Raw genomic sequence first — 12,259 nt, 5'->3', positions numbered from 1 at the left:
CGAGCGTCAGCGTCGACCCGCACTTGGTCGACGACTGCTGGATGGCGGCCAAGTTTGTCAAGGTAGAGCATGACGCCCTAGTGCCGTCCCACGCATGACCCTACTACTGTAGGGCTTGCTGCGGCAGCTCGGCGCCGAGTGCCGATTGGTGCACTGCGGTCCGAACATCAACCCGATCGTGATTGGGAAGCTCGGGAACGACCCGACCAAGCCAACAGTGCTCATTTGCGGCCACTAGTACGTCGTACTATGACATCGTGCACAGCATGGCTAAGCGTTGGAGCGTATCTAGTGACGTGCAACCGGCGAGCATGGAAGACGGCTGGGACTCGAACCCGTTCATGCTGACGGGCCAGAACGGGTACCTCTACGGCCGCGGCACGACCGACGACAAGGGCCCGATCATCGCGACCCTCTTTGCAATTCGAGAACTGATTGCTCGCAGTCAAGGCGGTCGAGCGACGGACACTGACGACGCCGCGTCGACCAAGCGTCCCAAGCTCTCGATGGACATGCCCAACTTTGTGTTTTTGTACCAAGGCGAGGGCGAGAACCAATCGCAGGGCATCCGCGAGACCGTCGAAGACAACTTGTCGTACTTTGGCCCGATCGACTTGGTCTTTATCTCCAACAACTATTGGCTCGGCGACACGACGCCGTGCTTGACGTACGGCATGCGCGGGTGCCTCGAGATCCAGCTCAAGGTCGACGGGCCCGGCGTGGATCTCCACGCTGGCGTCGACGGCGGCGCGATCCGCGAGCCCATGCTGGATGTCGTATCGCTGCTCAACCGAATCGTCGACCCGACGACCGGACGGTTTACAGAGCCCGCGTTCTATGCGGCCGTGCGCCCTGTCTCGGAGGACGAGATCGCGCTCTTCGAGTCGCTCGAGTTTGACGTCGACGCGTACAAGCAGACGCTCGGCGTGCCTGCGCTTCTCCCAGCCTTTGGGAGCCACGAGAAAGCCTCGTTCGTGGACGTGCTCATGAACCGCTGGCGCTTCCCGGCCGTCTCGGTCACGTCCGTGAAAGGCTCGATCGACAACTCGTCTATCATTGCAAAGTCGGCGCAGACCGAGCTCACGCTGCGGACCGTGCCCGACCAGTCGCCGGCCGAGATCGAGCGGCTCGTGCTAGCGCATATTCGCAAGCAGTTTGACTTGCTCTCGACGACCAACACATTGTCCGTGACCGTCAAGACGAACGTGCCGTGGTGGCTCGGTGACATCCACAGCGTACACTCTGCCTCCTCGACCTCCCTATGGCTAACAACGGTACCTTCTTTCTAGCGCTACTTTCAGGCAGCCGAGCAAGCGCTCGAGAAGCACTGGAAGAAAAAGCCGATGCTGGTCCGCGAAGGCGGCATGTCGCAGGTAGGTTGGCTGTCGACGTGCACAATAATGTGTCTATCGCTCCCTAGATTACGACCTTTCTCAAGACGACGCTCAAAGCGCCGTGCATGCATTTCCCATGGGCCAAGCGTCGGACCGCGCGCACTTGCAGAACGAACGCATCCGCCTCCGCAACCTCCGCACCGGCAAAGACGTCCTAGTCGACTTTTTCGCGTCCATTGCGTCGAGTTCGACTTGAGAAGCCGATGAGATGCATCCACAATATACATGGTTGCGTCGTCCATTGTGTTTCAACCGTCTTTGGTTGTGTGTCCTCAAGTTGGCTACCTCGTGGTCCTTGCTTGGCTCTTGGTTGACGTACATGTACGCGGCGGTTCAAGACTCGATTTGGATCGGGACGTTTCCTGTTTCTGCGCTCGGACTTGTCACTTTTTTACTTGAGGAAAAAGTGAAATGCCACTCAGCGGCGACGTCGCAGGCCGCGATGTGCTGCTTGGCACCGCGCACGTTGGCGCCGGTGTCGTGTTTTGGTCGCTCGCGTCGATACTGCCGCGGGACGTGTACTGGTTCTCGCTGCACGCGATGGGACTGCCAAGCCAAGTGGTCTACTTGAGCATCGTCGTCGGCTGCCCCTCCGTGTGTTTGCTGTCCCATACGCTGCGTGTCTACTGCGCCAAAGGCTACGGCGTCGGCGTCAGCATTGGCTCGCTCTGCCTCTTGAGCCGCCATCTCGATGACGCGTCGCCCGAAACCCACCTCGTGGTACCCGCACGTCGATAATTTGAGCAATGGACGACTCATGTCTACCATGATAGACGGCGTGTGTGGGCCTCGCCGCGATGCTGACGGTGCACTTGGCGCTGTGGTCCTCCGAGACAAACGCGCTCTCGATCGATGGCTCCGTGACGCTGCCCGCGATGGCGTTGCACGGCCTCGTTCTAAGCAATGCTCTCTTGTTGTGGCTGCGCTGGGCTGGCTTGTCGCTCAATCCGCTTCTCGACCTGCCGGGCTCGGGCTTCTCGTGCATCCCACTCGCCGCGCTGTGTGGCGTGCTTTTGTACGCCTACCAGCACCACCTGCAGCTCGGCAAGGGCTCCGCGAACACGACGCTTTGGCGCCGTCTCCTCGGTCTTCTCGGTCTCGCAAGCCTCCTCTTCTTCACCCAGTGGCTCTTCACCGCGCCGACCGCCATCCCGCGCTGGCTCGGCGTCCACCATGCGTGGGGGTGCGCCGCCTCGTGATACGATCCAATGTGCTTACTCGAGTGCGTAGGTGGCTCGTCCTCGCGACGTATACGCTCGGCATCATTTGTGCACCGGTAGGTCGTACGGCCTCCTACCAAGGGCAATCTCCTGGCTACTACGATGGCTAACCATGATTCATCTAATAGCTCGGTGGGGCGGTGGCCGCAGCGGCGCTCTTTGGTGTCGGCGCGATTGCGTTCCACGCCTCGAGCTTCCCCGGGCTCTCTCTCTGTGGGGCGGCCGCCATGGGCCTCGCACTGCCCTCGCTCTGGCTTCTGCTCGTCCCCAGCACGTTCATGTCCATCAACGCGCACCTCGAACCCGTCCACTTCGATTCCGAGCGCCTCAATTCGGCCCACGAGCTCGGCGTCGCGACGCCGCGTCGCTCGTCCTGCAGCCTGTCGCTCTGCGTTGGCGCGGTTTTCCTCACGCTTGTCTACACGACGTTGCTGGCGCTCACGATCGCGCTCACGACGTACGACTATTTGCCTCCCGAGCTACGCGGTCTCCGCGGCCAGCGCTTTCGCATCTTTTACCTGACGGCCAGTGTCATTGGCACGGCCGTCGTCGTCTTGCGATCCTCACTCGCACCGACGCTGCAATCGACGACGATGGACCGGCTCCGGCGCGTCATCGGCGCAGGCATATGCTGCGTGTGCGTCATCCCGATCGCGAGCATCTACACAGCGTCCTTTGCCCCGCCCGTACGCTGCAACATTATGGAGTGAAAAACATATGTGTGTGCGGGGGTAGGGCTCGAACTCGCCACCGTTGACGCTCGGCAATGTGGCGTCGGACTTGCGCCTCGTGAGCTTCAACGCGTATCAGGTACACACACTATCGTACAAGTTGCTGTTTCTGACAAAGGGGCGTAGGGCTTTAACCGAGCCGGTGGCAACAACTTTCACGCAATTCGATCGATGCTGGACGACTTTGACCCACACATCGTGGCGCTGCAGGTGCTCGAGTATATACTATGGAGTGGAAACGTGAGAGTGCTGCGTAGGAGTCGGACACGATGCAAACAGGGTCTGGTAGCTTGGACTTGACGCTGTACCTGGCGCTGCACCGGGGCATGTACAGCTTTGCCAACCCCGCGACGGACGCCGACTCGTTCGGATGCACGCTCTTGTCGTCGTTTCCGATTCTTGCTGCGTCCGGTATCGTCCTGCCATCGCTTGGCGAGAACGCTTGCTTTCAGGTAGCCTCACCGACGGGCGTGCAGGACACGAGTACGTCGTAGCATGTGCTTCTCAACGTCCATGGAACGCTCCTGCACGTCATGAACGTCCATCTCGGCAACGACGGGACGACCGACCGCGACAAGCAGTTGGAGCTCGTGTTGGCGTATGTCCAGAACGCGTCGGGCCCTCTTATCCTCATGGGGGACTTCAATACGCGTAAAAATTCGCGCGCCTATGCCTCGATGATGCAGTCGACGCAGCTACTCGATGCCGGTGACCGCGGCAGCTGCGTTCGACCAAGCCCGCACCCGAGCACGGGCGTGCCCATCGAGTACATTTTCTCCGGAATGTGACGTGCGTCCAGTTCGAGTACCCGCAAAGCTATCGCCAAGAGGAGACAGCCGACAGCTTTCCGCGCGTCGCGTACATGAACCTTTCATCGACTTGAGTCAACATCTACATGCACGTCGTCCTTCTTTGATTTTTTTGTGGCGGCGGCGGGTGCGTCTACTGCACCCAACGACACGCATCTACCCATCACTTCAACAGTCCTATACCTCGCAGGACGCTCTCGATCCTGTGGCTAAGAGCACGACGACGCTCGGTAGAAAGTGCAATCTCACCTGAAACGCCTGATTGGCCGTTGGGGTTTCAACCAATCACGACGCGGCTGCGAGATCCGAGATGAAGTCTCTGGACGAGAAGGTCCGGGCGCGGGCCGAGACAGACGGCGTCGTCTTGGATCTGAGCAACGCGTACCTTGGCGACGACGGGTGCGCAGCCTTGTGCAGGCTGCTGCGGCAATACCCAGCGAAACGCGTGCTGGATTTGCGCGGAAATCGCATCCAAGCCGACGGCGCCGTCCACCTCGCCGCCTTTCTCAAGCAAAGCAACGTGATCACGAGCATCAACCTCGAGTGGAACTGCGTCGGCGTCCTCGAGCACGGACTCGAGGCGCTCAGCGCCGCCCTCGCGATGAACACGACGCTCACGCACCTTGATTTGCGCAACAACAGCATCGGTCCCGACGGCGCGGCGCTCCTCGCAGCCGGTCTGAAACGGAATCGCACGCTCCAAGAGCTAGACCTGCGCTGGAATGACATGGGCTCTCTCGGTGGCCACGCGCTCTCGGAGATGCTCCAGGACAACCATACGCTTCTGCGCCTCCACCTCATGGGCAACAACGTGGCGATGGCAACCATGGAGCTCGTCGAAGCGTGTCTGCGGCGTAATCTCAACAGCGTTGCATCCAACACAGCAAAGAAGGCATCGAAGAGCCGCTAGAGCTGCCCGTTCTACACGACGAGGCGGCAAGTACCGACGCCGACCGAGCGCGCAAGGACGACGACGATGCGCGTCTGCTCTTGACGTACATGGCCGAGACGGGAAAGCTCCAGGACGAGGTGGCGACGACTAAAAAGCACATCCGTCTCCTCGTACGTGCAACACGCGCATTCTTGACACGAGACCCGACGGCTAACATATATTGTAGGAAGACCAGAACGAGACGAGCGAACGGGTAATACAAAAGCTGCACGCGGACGTCCGCTTGCTCACCGACGAGCGCGACCGGTACCAGATGCGCGAGCTCGAAGCGCTCAAGACCGCCGACGACTACAAGACCTTGTACAACGAAGCCGACGCGCGCCGGCGAAAAGACTATGAGGAGCATGACATCGCAAAGCACAAACTCGAGCAAGAGCTGCTCCGCGCCAAGGACCAAGCGCTCCAAGCCGAGCTCAGCCACGAACGTGTCTTTGAGCAGCTCGAGAACGAGCGCAAGGCGTTTGCACGCGAGCGCGACTACCTCGAAGGCAGCTTGAGCAAGGCCAAGGCGTCGCTGCAGACCGCGCAGATCGAGTGCGAACGGCTCCAGAAGCACCTCCTGGACGAGCGCAGCGTCGCAGAGCACAAGCTTGCCGACGCGAGGAGCGAGTGCGAGACCAAAGTGAGCCTCGCGGGCCGGCGGTTCGAAGCCACCCAAGGCGCGCTGGAAGACCAGACGCGCGGGCTCCAGCACCAGCTCGAGGCGGCGACACGCGAGTTGTTGCAGTTGCGCGAAGCCAACGATATGCTGCAAAGCAACCTCCTTCAGCTCAAACTCGGGCACGAGAAGGACCTATCGAGCCATCTCGCCAAGATGGAAAAAGAAGCGAAAGACCGGTTTGAGCGGTCGGTGGTCGCGATCGAAGCGCAGCTCGCCGACGTTCGCAGCACGCGCGTGGCTCTCGAGCGCGACGTCGAGACGCATCTCGACACGATCGAGCGGCTTCGCAACGACAAGACTCGACTCCGGGCCGAGCACGAGACGGACCGCGCGAGCTTGGAGCGCACGATCGGCGAGCTCCGTGCGACGGCCCAGGCGCACCTCGAGGCGGACGGCGCCAAGGACCTCGAGCTCGCACGCCTCCAGCGCAAGCTCGACCAGACGATGGACCGTATGGCCCACCTCGAAGCAACCTGCGCCCAAACGACGCTGGTCCACGACGCGCGCGTGGCGGTACGTCGCCTCTCTTCTCCTCCTCGATCCGTATCCGAATCGCGCCATCGATGGTGCTAGGATCTGCAAGCACGATATGAAGTCGAGCGGGCCAAGGCCGAGGACGCCAGCGCGCAACGCCTCGAGCTCGAGGGTCGGCTGCAGAGCCAGATCGATGCCCTCCGCGCCACGCTCGCGGACGAGCGATCGGCGGCGGACCGGCGACTGCAGGCGTTTGCGGCGCGCGTGACACGCTTCGTCGCCCAAGCCGCCACCGGCGACAACGACAACGACGAAAAGTGAAAGCACACGCGGTGTCATGTTCGAGCAACCATGGACAGGAGGCTACTCGTAATAGATTCGGAAGACCGTCTTCGCGATGAGCATGTCGGCGTCGTAAAAGCCTGTCTCGATCGTGATCTTGCCGCTAATGCATCAGTTCAGAGGTACAGAAGACGACGAGATGGCGCGTGTACCTAATGACGTCGGCGGGCAGCATGTTGTCGGCGCCCGCCGACTCGATGGTCTGCTGCCACGAGTTGGTCGAGCCCGGAATCACGTAGCCAAAGGCGAAGAGCCACTCTACGTAGCTACAATGATGGACGAACGTTGCTGGCGGCGAACCTTCCAAGCACTTGCCGTGCAAGAAGACGCGCTGCTCGAGGCGGAAGTTTTGGATCTCTTCCTTGGATGAAAAGTTGATTTCGCGCGAGACGGCGAGACATTGCAGAATGGCCTTGGGCACGACCGCTACGAAGGAGGTCGTCGCGTCGATGCAGGCAATGTCGTGTCGTACCTCGCTGCTCCTTTTCGTACATGTCCTTGGTGAACCGCTCTTGCAGCCAGAGCACGCGGCCTGTCTCGCCGCAACGCATGTTCATAAAGTTGCTACAAGCAGGCCATATCGCAATCGATACCGCAGGCGATGGCAGTGTAGTACATGTGAAGGCCGTCGCTGATCTTGCGGCCGCGCGGGTGCATGGCCTTTTGGATCTTGCCGACGTTGGGGTCCTTCAGCTTGGCGGCCCACTCCTTCTCGACCTCGAGGTCCCATTTCTCCTGCGCGTCGTCGTCGCTCGGGCACGACTTGGTTTCGGCCGCGTCGAGGTCGTCGCACTCCTTCGCATGCTTGTAGCTCAGTTTTTCCTCTCCGCGCTTGCAAGCGACTTCCTTCCGCTCCATGAGCAACGCTTCAAGATCCAAGCGAAAATGAAAAAACATTGGTTGTTCCAGCAACCTCGCAACCGGCGCAATCTTTGGCAACCGACGACGACGAGATGGCCGAGCCCAAGGCCGATGACGACGACGTGAAGCGCGAGATGAAGAAGGCCGCGAAGAAGGCCTCCAAGAAGGCGGCGCCGGACGCGGGCCCGGCAATCGCAACGCCAAAAACGCCACCCGCCGCGACGCCAAGCAAGCCAAAAACGCCACCCGCCGCCGCCGCGACCAAGCCGCCCTCCATGACGGACGTGCCGAAGATGAACCTCTCGAGCCTTGGCGCGGCCGAGCCCAAGCCTTCGAGCGCCGCGGGTGACGAAAAGGCCAAGAAAAAGTCGTCCAAAAAACGACCCGACCCGGCGGTCACCGGTCCCGCGCCGACCGCGACTGCGATTCCAGCGACGCCGGCAGTGACGTCGCCGACCAGCGCTGCCGTACGTACCGTCCATTGCGAGCACATGGTGGCATCCTCATTAGGTGCCCAAGGACGACAACGACGAAGAAGAGAAGGCGCGCCAAGCCGCGCGACGCGAGGCGAAGCGTTTAAAGCAAAAGGAGCTGGAGGAAGCCAAGCGGCGAAAGGACGAACTGGAGCGGCAAGCGCTCGAGCTGGCGCGCCGCGAAGAAGAGGCCCGTCAGCGCGAGCTTCGCAAGGCGCAGGAGCTCGCGGCGCTCAATGCCAACGCCGAAGAGTGTCAAGAGGAAGAGGACTACGACGACGATTTTGAGGTCCGCGTGCTCACACAGTGATGGCGCTCCCTCTGCAATTTGCGTAGAACTACGAAGGCGACCGCGCGGACGAGCCAGTAAAGAAGCCGGCCAAAGCCAGCAACAATAATATTGTCGAGGACAACAAGCCCGACGACGAGACGGTCAAGAAGATCCGTGAAGCGCTCCAGGCCGAGAGCAAGTCGCGGTCGTCGACGCCCACGTCGTCGGCCAAGTCGACGTCGCGGGCCGAGTCGAAAGAGGCCAAGAAAGCACCGTCCAACAACGTCTCGTCCTCGATTGCGGGCTTGAAGCAGGCCGTGGACCCGCGCGCGAAACGTATCAAGGTTTTGTTCAATGTATCAAGTGGCCACCCGACCGGTTTGTAGGAAATCCTCGAGAAGAAGAAATTCGAGGTCGAAAAGTTTGATGTGTTTCAACTCGCGCCATCCAACGACCTTGACAAGTACATGCAGCAGCTCCGCGTCGGCGCGGTCCGCCAAGTGTTTGTGCAGACCAACGATGACGCGCGCGGCGTCAGCACGCAGACCGAACACGGCGACGCCAAGGACTTTGGCATGCACTTTCCTGACGACCGCGGCCACGACGACCACGACAGCACGTCGTCGTCGTCGTCGCGGCACTTTATGAATTTCCTCGAACGGGCGGCACACGTACGCGCCAGATTTCTTAGAGCAATCTTAGGCATGTGGGGTAGGTCTGCGAAGTGCTCGCCGAAGAGAACGTCCTACGTGCCATTCAAGCCGCGTCGCGCAAGGACGGCATGGAGATGACCCATCACGATCCGAGTACACGCAAGCTCGCGCAGCTCGAGACAGCGCACGTGGTGACCGAGCCGCAGCCGCTCTTGGCCGACCGAACCCTCGTTGGTGCGCGTCTCATTATATAAAACGATCGCCGTCGACGTGGTGCACGTACTAGACGTGACCTTTTCCGCGACGGTCTCGCACTGGCTGCTCGCCGCGTACTCGCCGAGCGTCGACAACAACAATGAGAGTGTCGCGTTCAGCGACAAGTCGATCTTGTGTGTGTGGGACATCAACCAACTGCAGTCGCCGCTTCGGTATCGAGTCGAGATGAAAGACGTGTCGTGCGATCGTGCTAGGTGGCTACGCGCCGAGGGCAACGTGACCTGCTGCAATCTTGGCCCGAACCGCGACCTCTTCGCGTTCTGTGGCACGGAAGAAGGCGACGTGCAGCTCTGGGACCTCCGACACCCCGTGTCGCCCAATTTTGAAGGTGAGCATCAACCACCTACGCAGCATCTGGATCGCTGCTGCTAGTCCATGTCAGCGGCCGCCGTCTCAAGGTCGCGCCACCGTCGTACGCGACAGCCGGCATGAAGTACGCACGCAACAGCCATGCGTCGCCGATCGTACGTGCAGGCTGCTGGTCGAGCTCGTTCCATCGTAGCGTCGATACTAGTGCTCGGTGGTACCGATTCCGTCGGGTAAGAAGGGCGCCACTTTTCAAATCGGCTCGCTCGACAACCGTGGGCGTGTCATCTTTTGGGGCCTTGTCGAGTCGGCTGCCGACGCGACCGAGTATGTCGTGTCTTGGTCCTACCAGGACAAGGTCCAAGTCACGCTTGTAGCGCACTGGACAGCTGCGTCGAGATTGGTGGCCGCGTGCGCCTCGTCAAGACGTCGGTCATCGACACTGCACCCACCGTCGCGTTTGGCCCGACCGCGACGCTGCTCGCCGTGCTACCCTCGGACACGAGCCTGTACGACCACCGTCTCTCTAGAAAAGGTGGACACATTCTTGTGTCTTGCATTAGCTTTGTCGTCGGCTCCCATTCGGGCAAGCTCCAGCTCCATAGCCGCTTTGAGAAGAAGCTGCCGGTCAAAGCGTACCTCGGCGACGCGTGTGCCGGCGCCGTCACCGCCGTGGCCTGCAGCCCTTCCTGCCCACGTACTTGCTCGTGGGGTATGCCGACGGCAGTGTCCGGTACCCCATTTATCAATGTATCAAGTGCGCCACAGCCTCCGTAGCCTCTTTGACAAGGGCCTCGCGCACGCGATCGCGTCCTGGGCCGAGGCGCCGACGAGCCGCGTCGCGGTCGTTGGTCTCCAATGGTCGCCGTCGCGCAGCGCCGTCTTTTTCGTGCATTATTCGAACGGCGATGTCGGTGTCTGGGACCTGTTGGCGTCCAGCATGGTGCGGGAATCGAACTCGCAACCTCGCCGTGCGCCTCATGTATGGATTATGCATAGAGCTCTGTGCTCGTCCAGCGCGTGACGACACCGAGCGGCATCATGCGCCTCTCGATTGCGTAGGCTGATGCTGATGGCGGCTCCTCACGGACAATGGTACTAGCACCGACGTGGTCAAGACGTGCCCGCCGATGCTGGCCGTGATCTCGCATGACGAACCCAACCAGCTGCGCCTGCATGCACTGTGGTGCGTCGTCGTTCGAGGTACACGGTTGCCTCATGCTGCGGCTGCATAGTCCACCGTTGACGAGCACGGGTGCCAAGGAAGCGCAGGCCGTCCACGCGGTGCTGCAAGGCGTGGTGTAGTAATGCGATGGAAGAAGCAAGGGTAGATATTAATACAAAAGTCTTTATATTGACCAGTGGGCTCGAAGCGAGCTTCAACTCAAGGGTAGAGAATGTTTCCTACGTCGCTTACTACTACATGCACATGATTTGTCATTTTTGTTTTCTTTTTTTCGGGCGTTTTCTTGATTTTTCTGGATTTTTCATTCGTAGCTCGGGGCGAACCATTGGCACTTGGTCACGAAGCGACCGCCTTCCCGCACGCGCGAGGAGGCGACGCGCGAGCGGGCCTTGTACCGGGCGCCGCGCTTCCAGTTGCGGCGGTGGCGCTTCTCGACGAAGCGGTGCAGCACCATCTTGCGCGCCTCCGACTTGTCGCTCTTGCACACCCAGCAGCGGGCCGGGTCGTGCACGTACGCTTCTTCGTCCGCGTCGGCCGCCGAGGAGCAGACCGAGAGGGGCGAAGCGGGCGCGGCCGTCGGGAACGCAGGCGCCGCCAGGGTGGCGGGCGCCCGCATGCCAAACGTCACGTCCATGCGAGGGATGAGCGCAAGCGGGATGCGCGGGTCGATCTTGTTGAAGACGGGCGTCTTGATGCAACACCGAGGGTCGATCGGCGTCTGGTACGTGCGAAAGTCGAGCGGCGAGAGCGCGGCGGCCGAGTCCAGAGGGCTCGACGTCGACGCGCTGTCGTCGTCTTCGTCTTCTTCATCGTCGTCGTCGTCGTCGCTGAGGTCGGCGGCCATGTCGACGTCGTGGCCGAGAAGGGCGTCGAGGTCCATCTCGGTAAACGTCGGCACGTCGCTGAAGCCATCGTCCTTGGCTTGCGCCTTGGAGAGCGACTCGATGAGGTCGGTGAAGGCATCGATGTCGTTGGCAGTCTCTTCGTCGTCGACGGCGGAGAGGAGCTGCGCGAACTCGTCAATGTCGTTGGCCGCGTCGGCGTCGTCCAGCTCGAGCGAGTTGGCGAGCGCGTCTTCGTGGAAGGCCACGCTAGTGGGCCCAAAGAGGGCGTGGGGCGCGTGGAACGTCGGGAGCATGTTGATCATGGTGGTCATGGTTGTAATATTTGTTGTTGTCGTAGGTCGTAAAGTCGGAGTCTTGGGTTGAGGATCTCAAGGGGGCACAGGCCATCGCGGCGTTGGCAACTACTGCTGCATCATCGTCGGGGGGGGGTTACCAAAAAGCAAGCGCTGGATCATTTATTCGGACATCATCTTGACCGAAGAAACAACACGCGACGAGATTTAGGTAAGGGGAAAGCAAAAGTGACTTCAAAGCTCCGCAAGGTCGCACGAGCGACCACTGGCCACGGAGCGAACCCGAGCCCTACGTATTTAATCCTATCATTTGGAGCACGAGGGCCTTTTCGTATGCGGAACCGGTCGGCGCCAAAAAATACGTGGCAGTCCCCGAGCCCTGCACCCACTTTGCACCAATGAGATTGCACTTGCGTCATTTCAGCCAATCCCCTGCGAGTGCACATCCCGCTGGATTTGTTGAAGCGGCGTTTCCAAGCCTTTCGATACCAAACCCAAGTCAATTTAAAACA

The 12,259-nt window shown here is 60.7% G+C and overlaps 6 protein-coding genes across 6 annotated transcripts in view; 5 read left to right on the top strand and 1 right to left on the bottom strand.

The window, feature by feature from the left end:
- Positions 1-1,552, top strand: part of SPRG_19041 (hypothetical protein) — a gene marked incomplete at both ends in the record, with an annotated part of 2,420 nt that extends 868 nt beyond the window's left edge. The window contains 4 exons of the mRNA XM_012339849.1: positions 113-237; positions 293-1,235; positions 1,290-1,373; positions 1,421-1,552. Coding sequence (XP_012195239.1) covers positions 113-237; positions 293-1,235; positions 1,290-1,373; positions 1,421-1,552 — 1,284 coding nt within the window. The remainder of the gene's footprint in view (positions 1-112; positions 238-292; positions 1,236-1,289; positions 1,374-1,420) is intronic.
- A 717-nt stretch (positions 1,553-2,269) lies between these two features.
- Positions 2,270-4,133, top strand: SPRG_19040 (hypothetical protein; the record flags this gene model as incomplete). The annotated part of the gene is made up of 7 exons (XM_012339848.1): positions 2,270-2,577; positions 2,625-2,670; positions 2,743-3,300; positions 3,350-3,424; positions 3,472-3,555; positions 3,603-3,797; positions 3,840-4,133. The coding sequence occupies 7 exons, from the start codon at positions 2,270-2,272 to the stop codon at positions 4,131-4,133; spliced, it is 1,560 nt and encodes a 519-aa protein (XP_012195238.1).
- Positions 4,134-4,464: 331 nt separating this feature from the next.
- On the top strand, positions 4,465-6,562 carry SPRG_19039 (hypothetical protein; the record flags this gene model as incomplete). The annotated part of the gene is made up of 4 exons (XM_012339847.1): positions 4,465-5,008; positions 5,065-5,216; positions 5,273-6,280; positions 6,341-6,562. 4 exons carry the CDS (start codon positions 4,465-4,467, stop codon positions 6,560-6,562), a joined length of 1,926 nt encoding a protein of 641 aa, XP_012195237.1.
- SPRG_01429 (hypothetical protein) lies at positions 6,561-7,480 on the bottom strand (the record flags this gene model as incomplete). Its single annotated transcript, XM_012339643.1, has 5 exons — positions 6,561-6,686; positions 6,736-6,841; positions 6,884-7,009; positions 7,056-7,147; positions 7,200-7,480. 5 exons carry the CDS (start codon positions 7,478-7,480, stop codon positions 6,605-6,607), a joined length of 687 nt encoding a protein of 228 aa, XP_012195033.1. The 3' UTR covers positions 6,561-6,604.
- A 56-nt stretch (positions 7,481-7,536) lies between these two features.
- On the top strand, positions 7,537-10,728 carry SPRG_19038 (hypothetical protein; the record flags this gene model as incomplete). The annotated part of the gene is made up of 16 exons (XM_012339846.1): positions 7,537-7,911; positions 7,955-8,206; positions 8,254-8,532; positions 8,575-8,859; positions 8,904-9,075; positions 9,128-9,269; positions 9,312-9,445; positions 9,490-9,581; positions 9,632-9,750; positions 9,801-9,932; positions 9,987-10,050; positions 10,107-10,156; positions 10,201-10,366; positions 10,423-10,481; positions 10,526-10,609; positions 10,659-10,728. 16 exons carry the CDS (start codon positions 7,537-7,539, stop codon positions 10,726-10,728), a joined length of 2,475 nt encoding a protein of 824 aa, XP_012195236.1.
- Positions 10,729-11,223: 495 nt separating this feature from the next.
- On the top strand, positions 11,224-11,929 carry SPRG_19037 (hypothetical protein; the record flags this gene model as incomplete). Its single annotated transcript, XM_012339845.1, has 2 exons — positions 11,224-11,736; positions 11,792-11,929. The coding sequence occupies 2 exons, from the start codon at positions 11,224-11,226 to the stop codon at positions 11,927-11,929; spliced, it is 651 nt and encodes a 216-aa protein (XP_012195235.1).
- Between the last annotated feature and the right edge of the window lie 330 nt (positions 11,930-12,259).

Source organism: Saprolegnia parasitica (assembly GCF_000151545.1).
Source record: "Saprolegnia parasitica CBS 223.65 unplaced genomic scaffold supercont2.3, whole genome shotgun sequence".
Taxonomy (NCBI): Eukaryota; Oomycota; class Saprolegniomycetes; order Saprolegniales; family Saprolegniaceae; genus Saprolegnia; species Saprolegnia parasitica.
The sequence above is the reverse complement of the archived record's forward strand: the minus strand, read 5'-3'. Positions and strand labels throughout refer to the sequence as shown.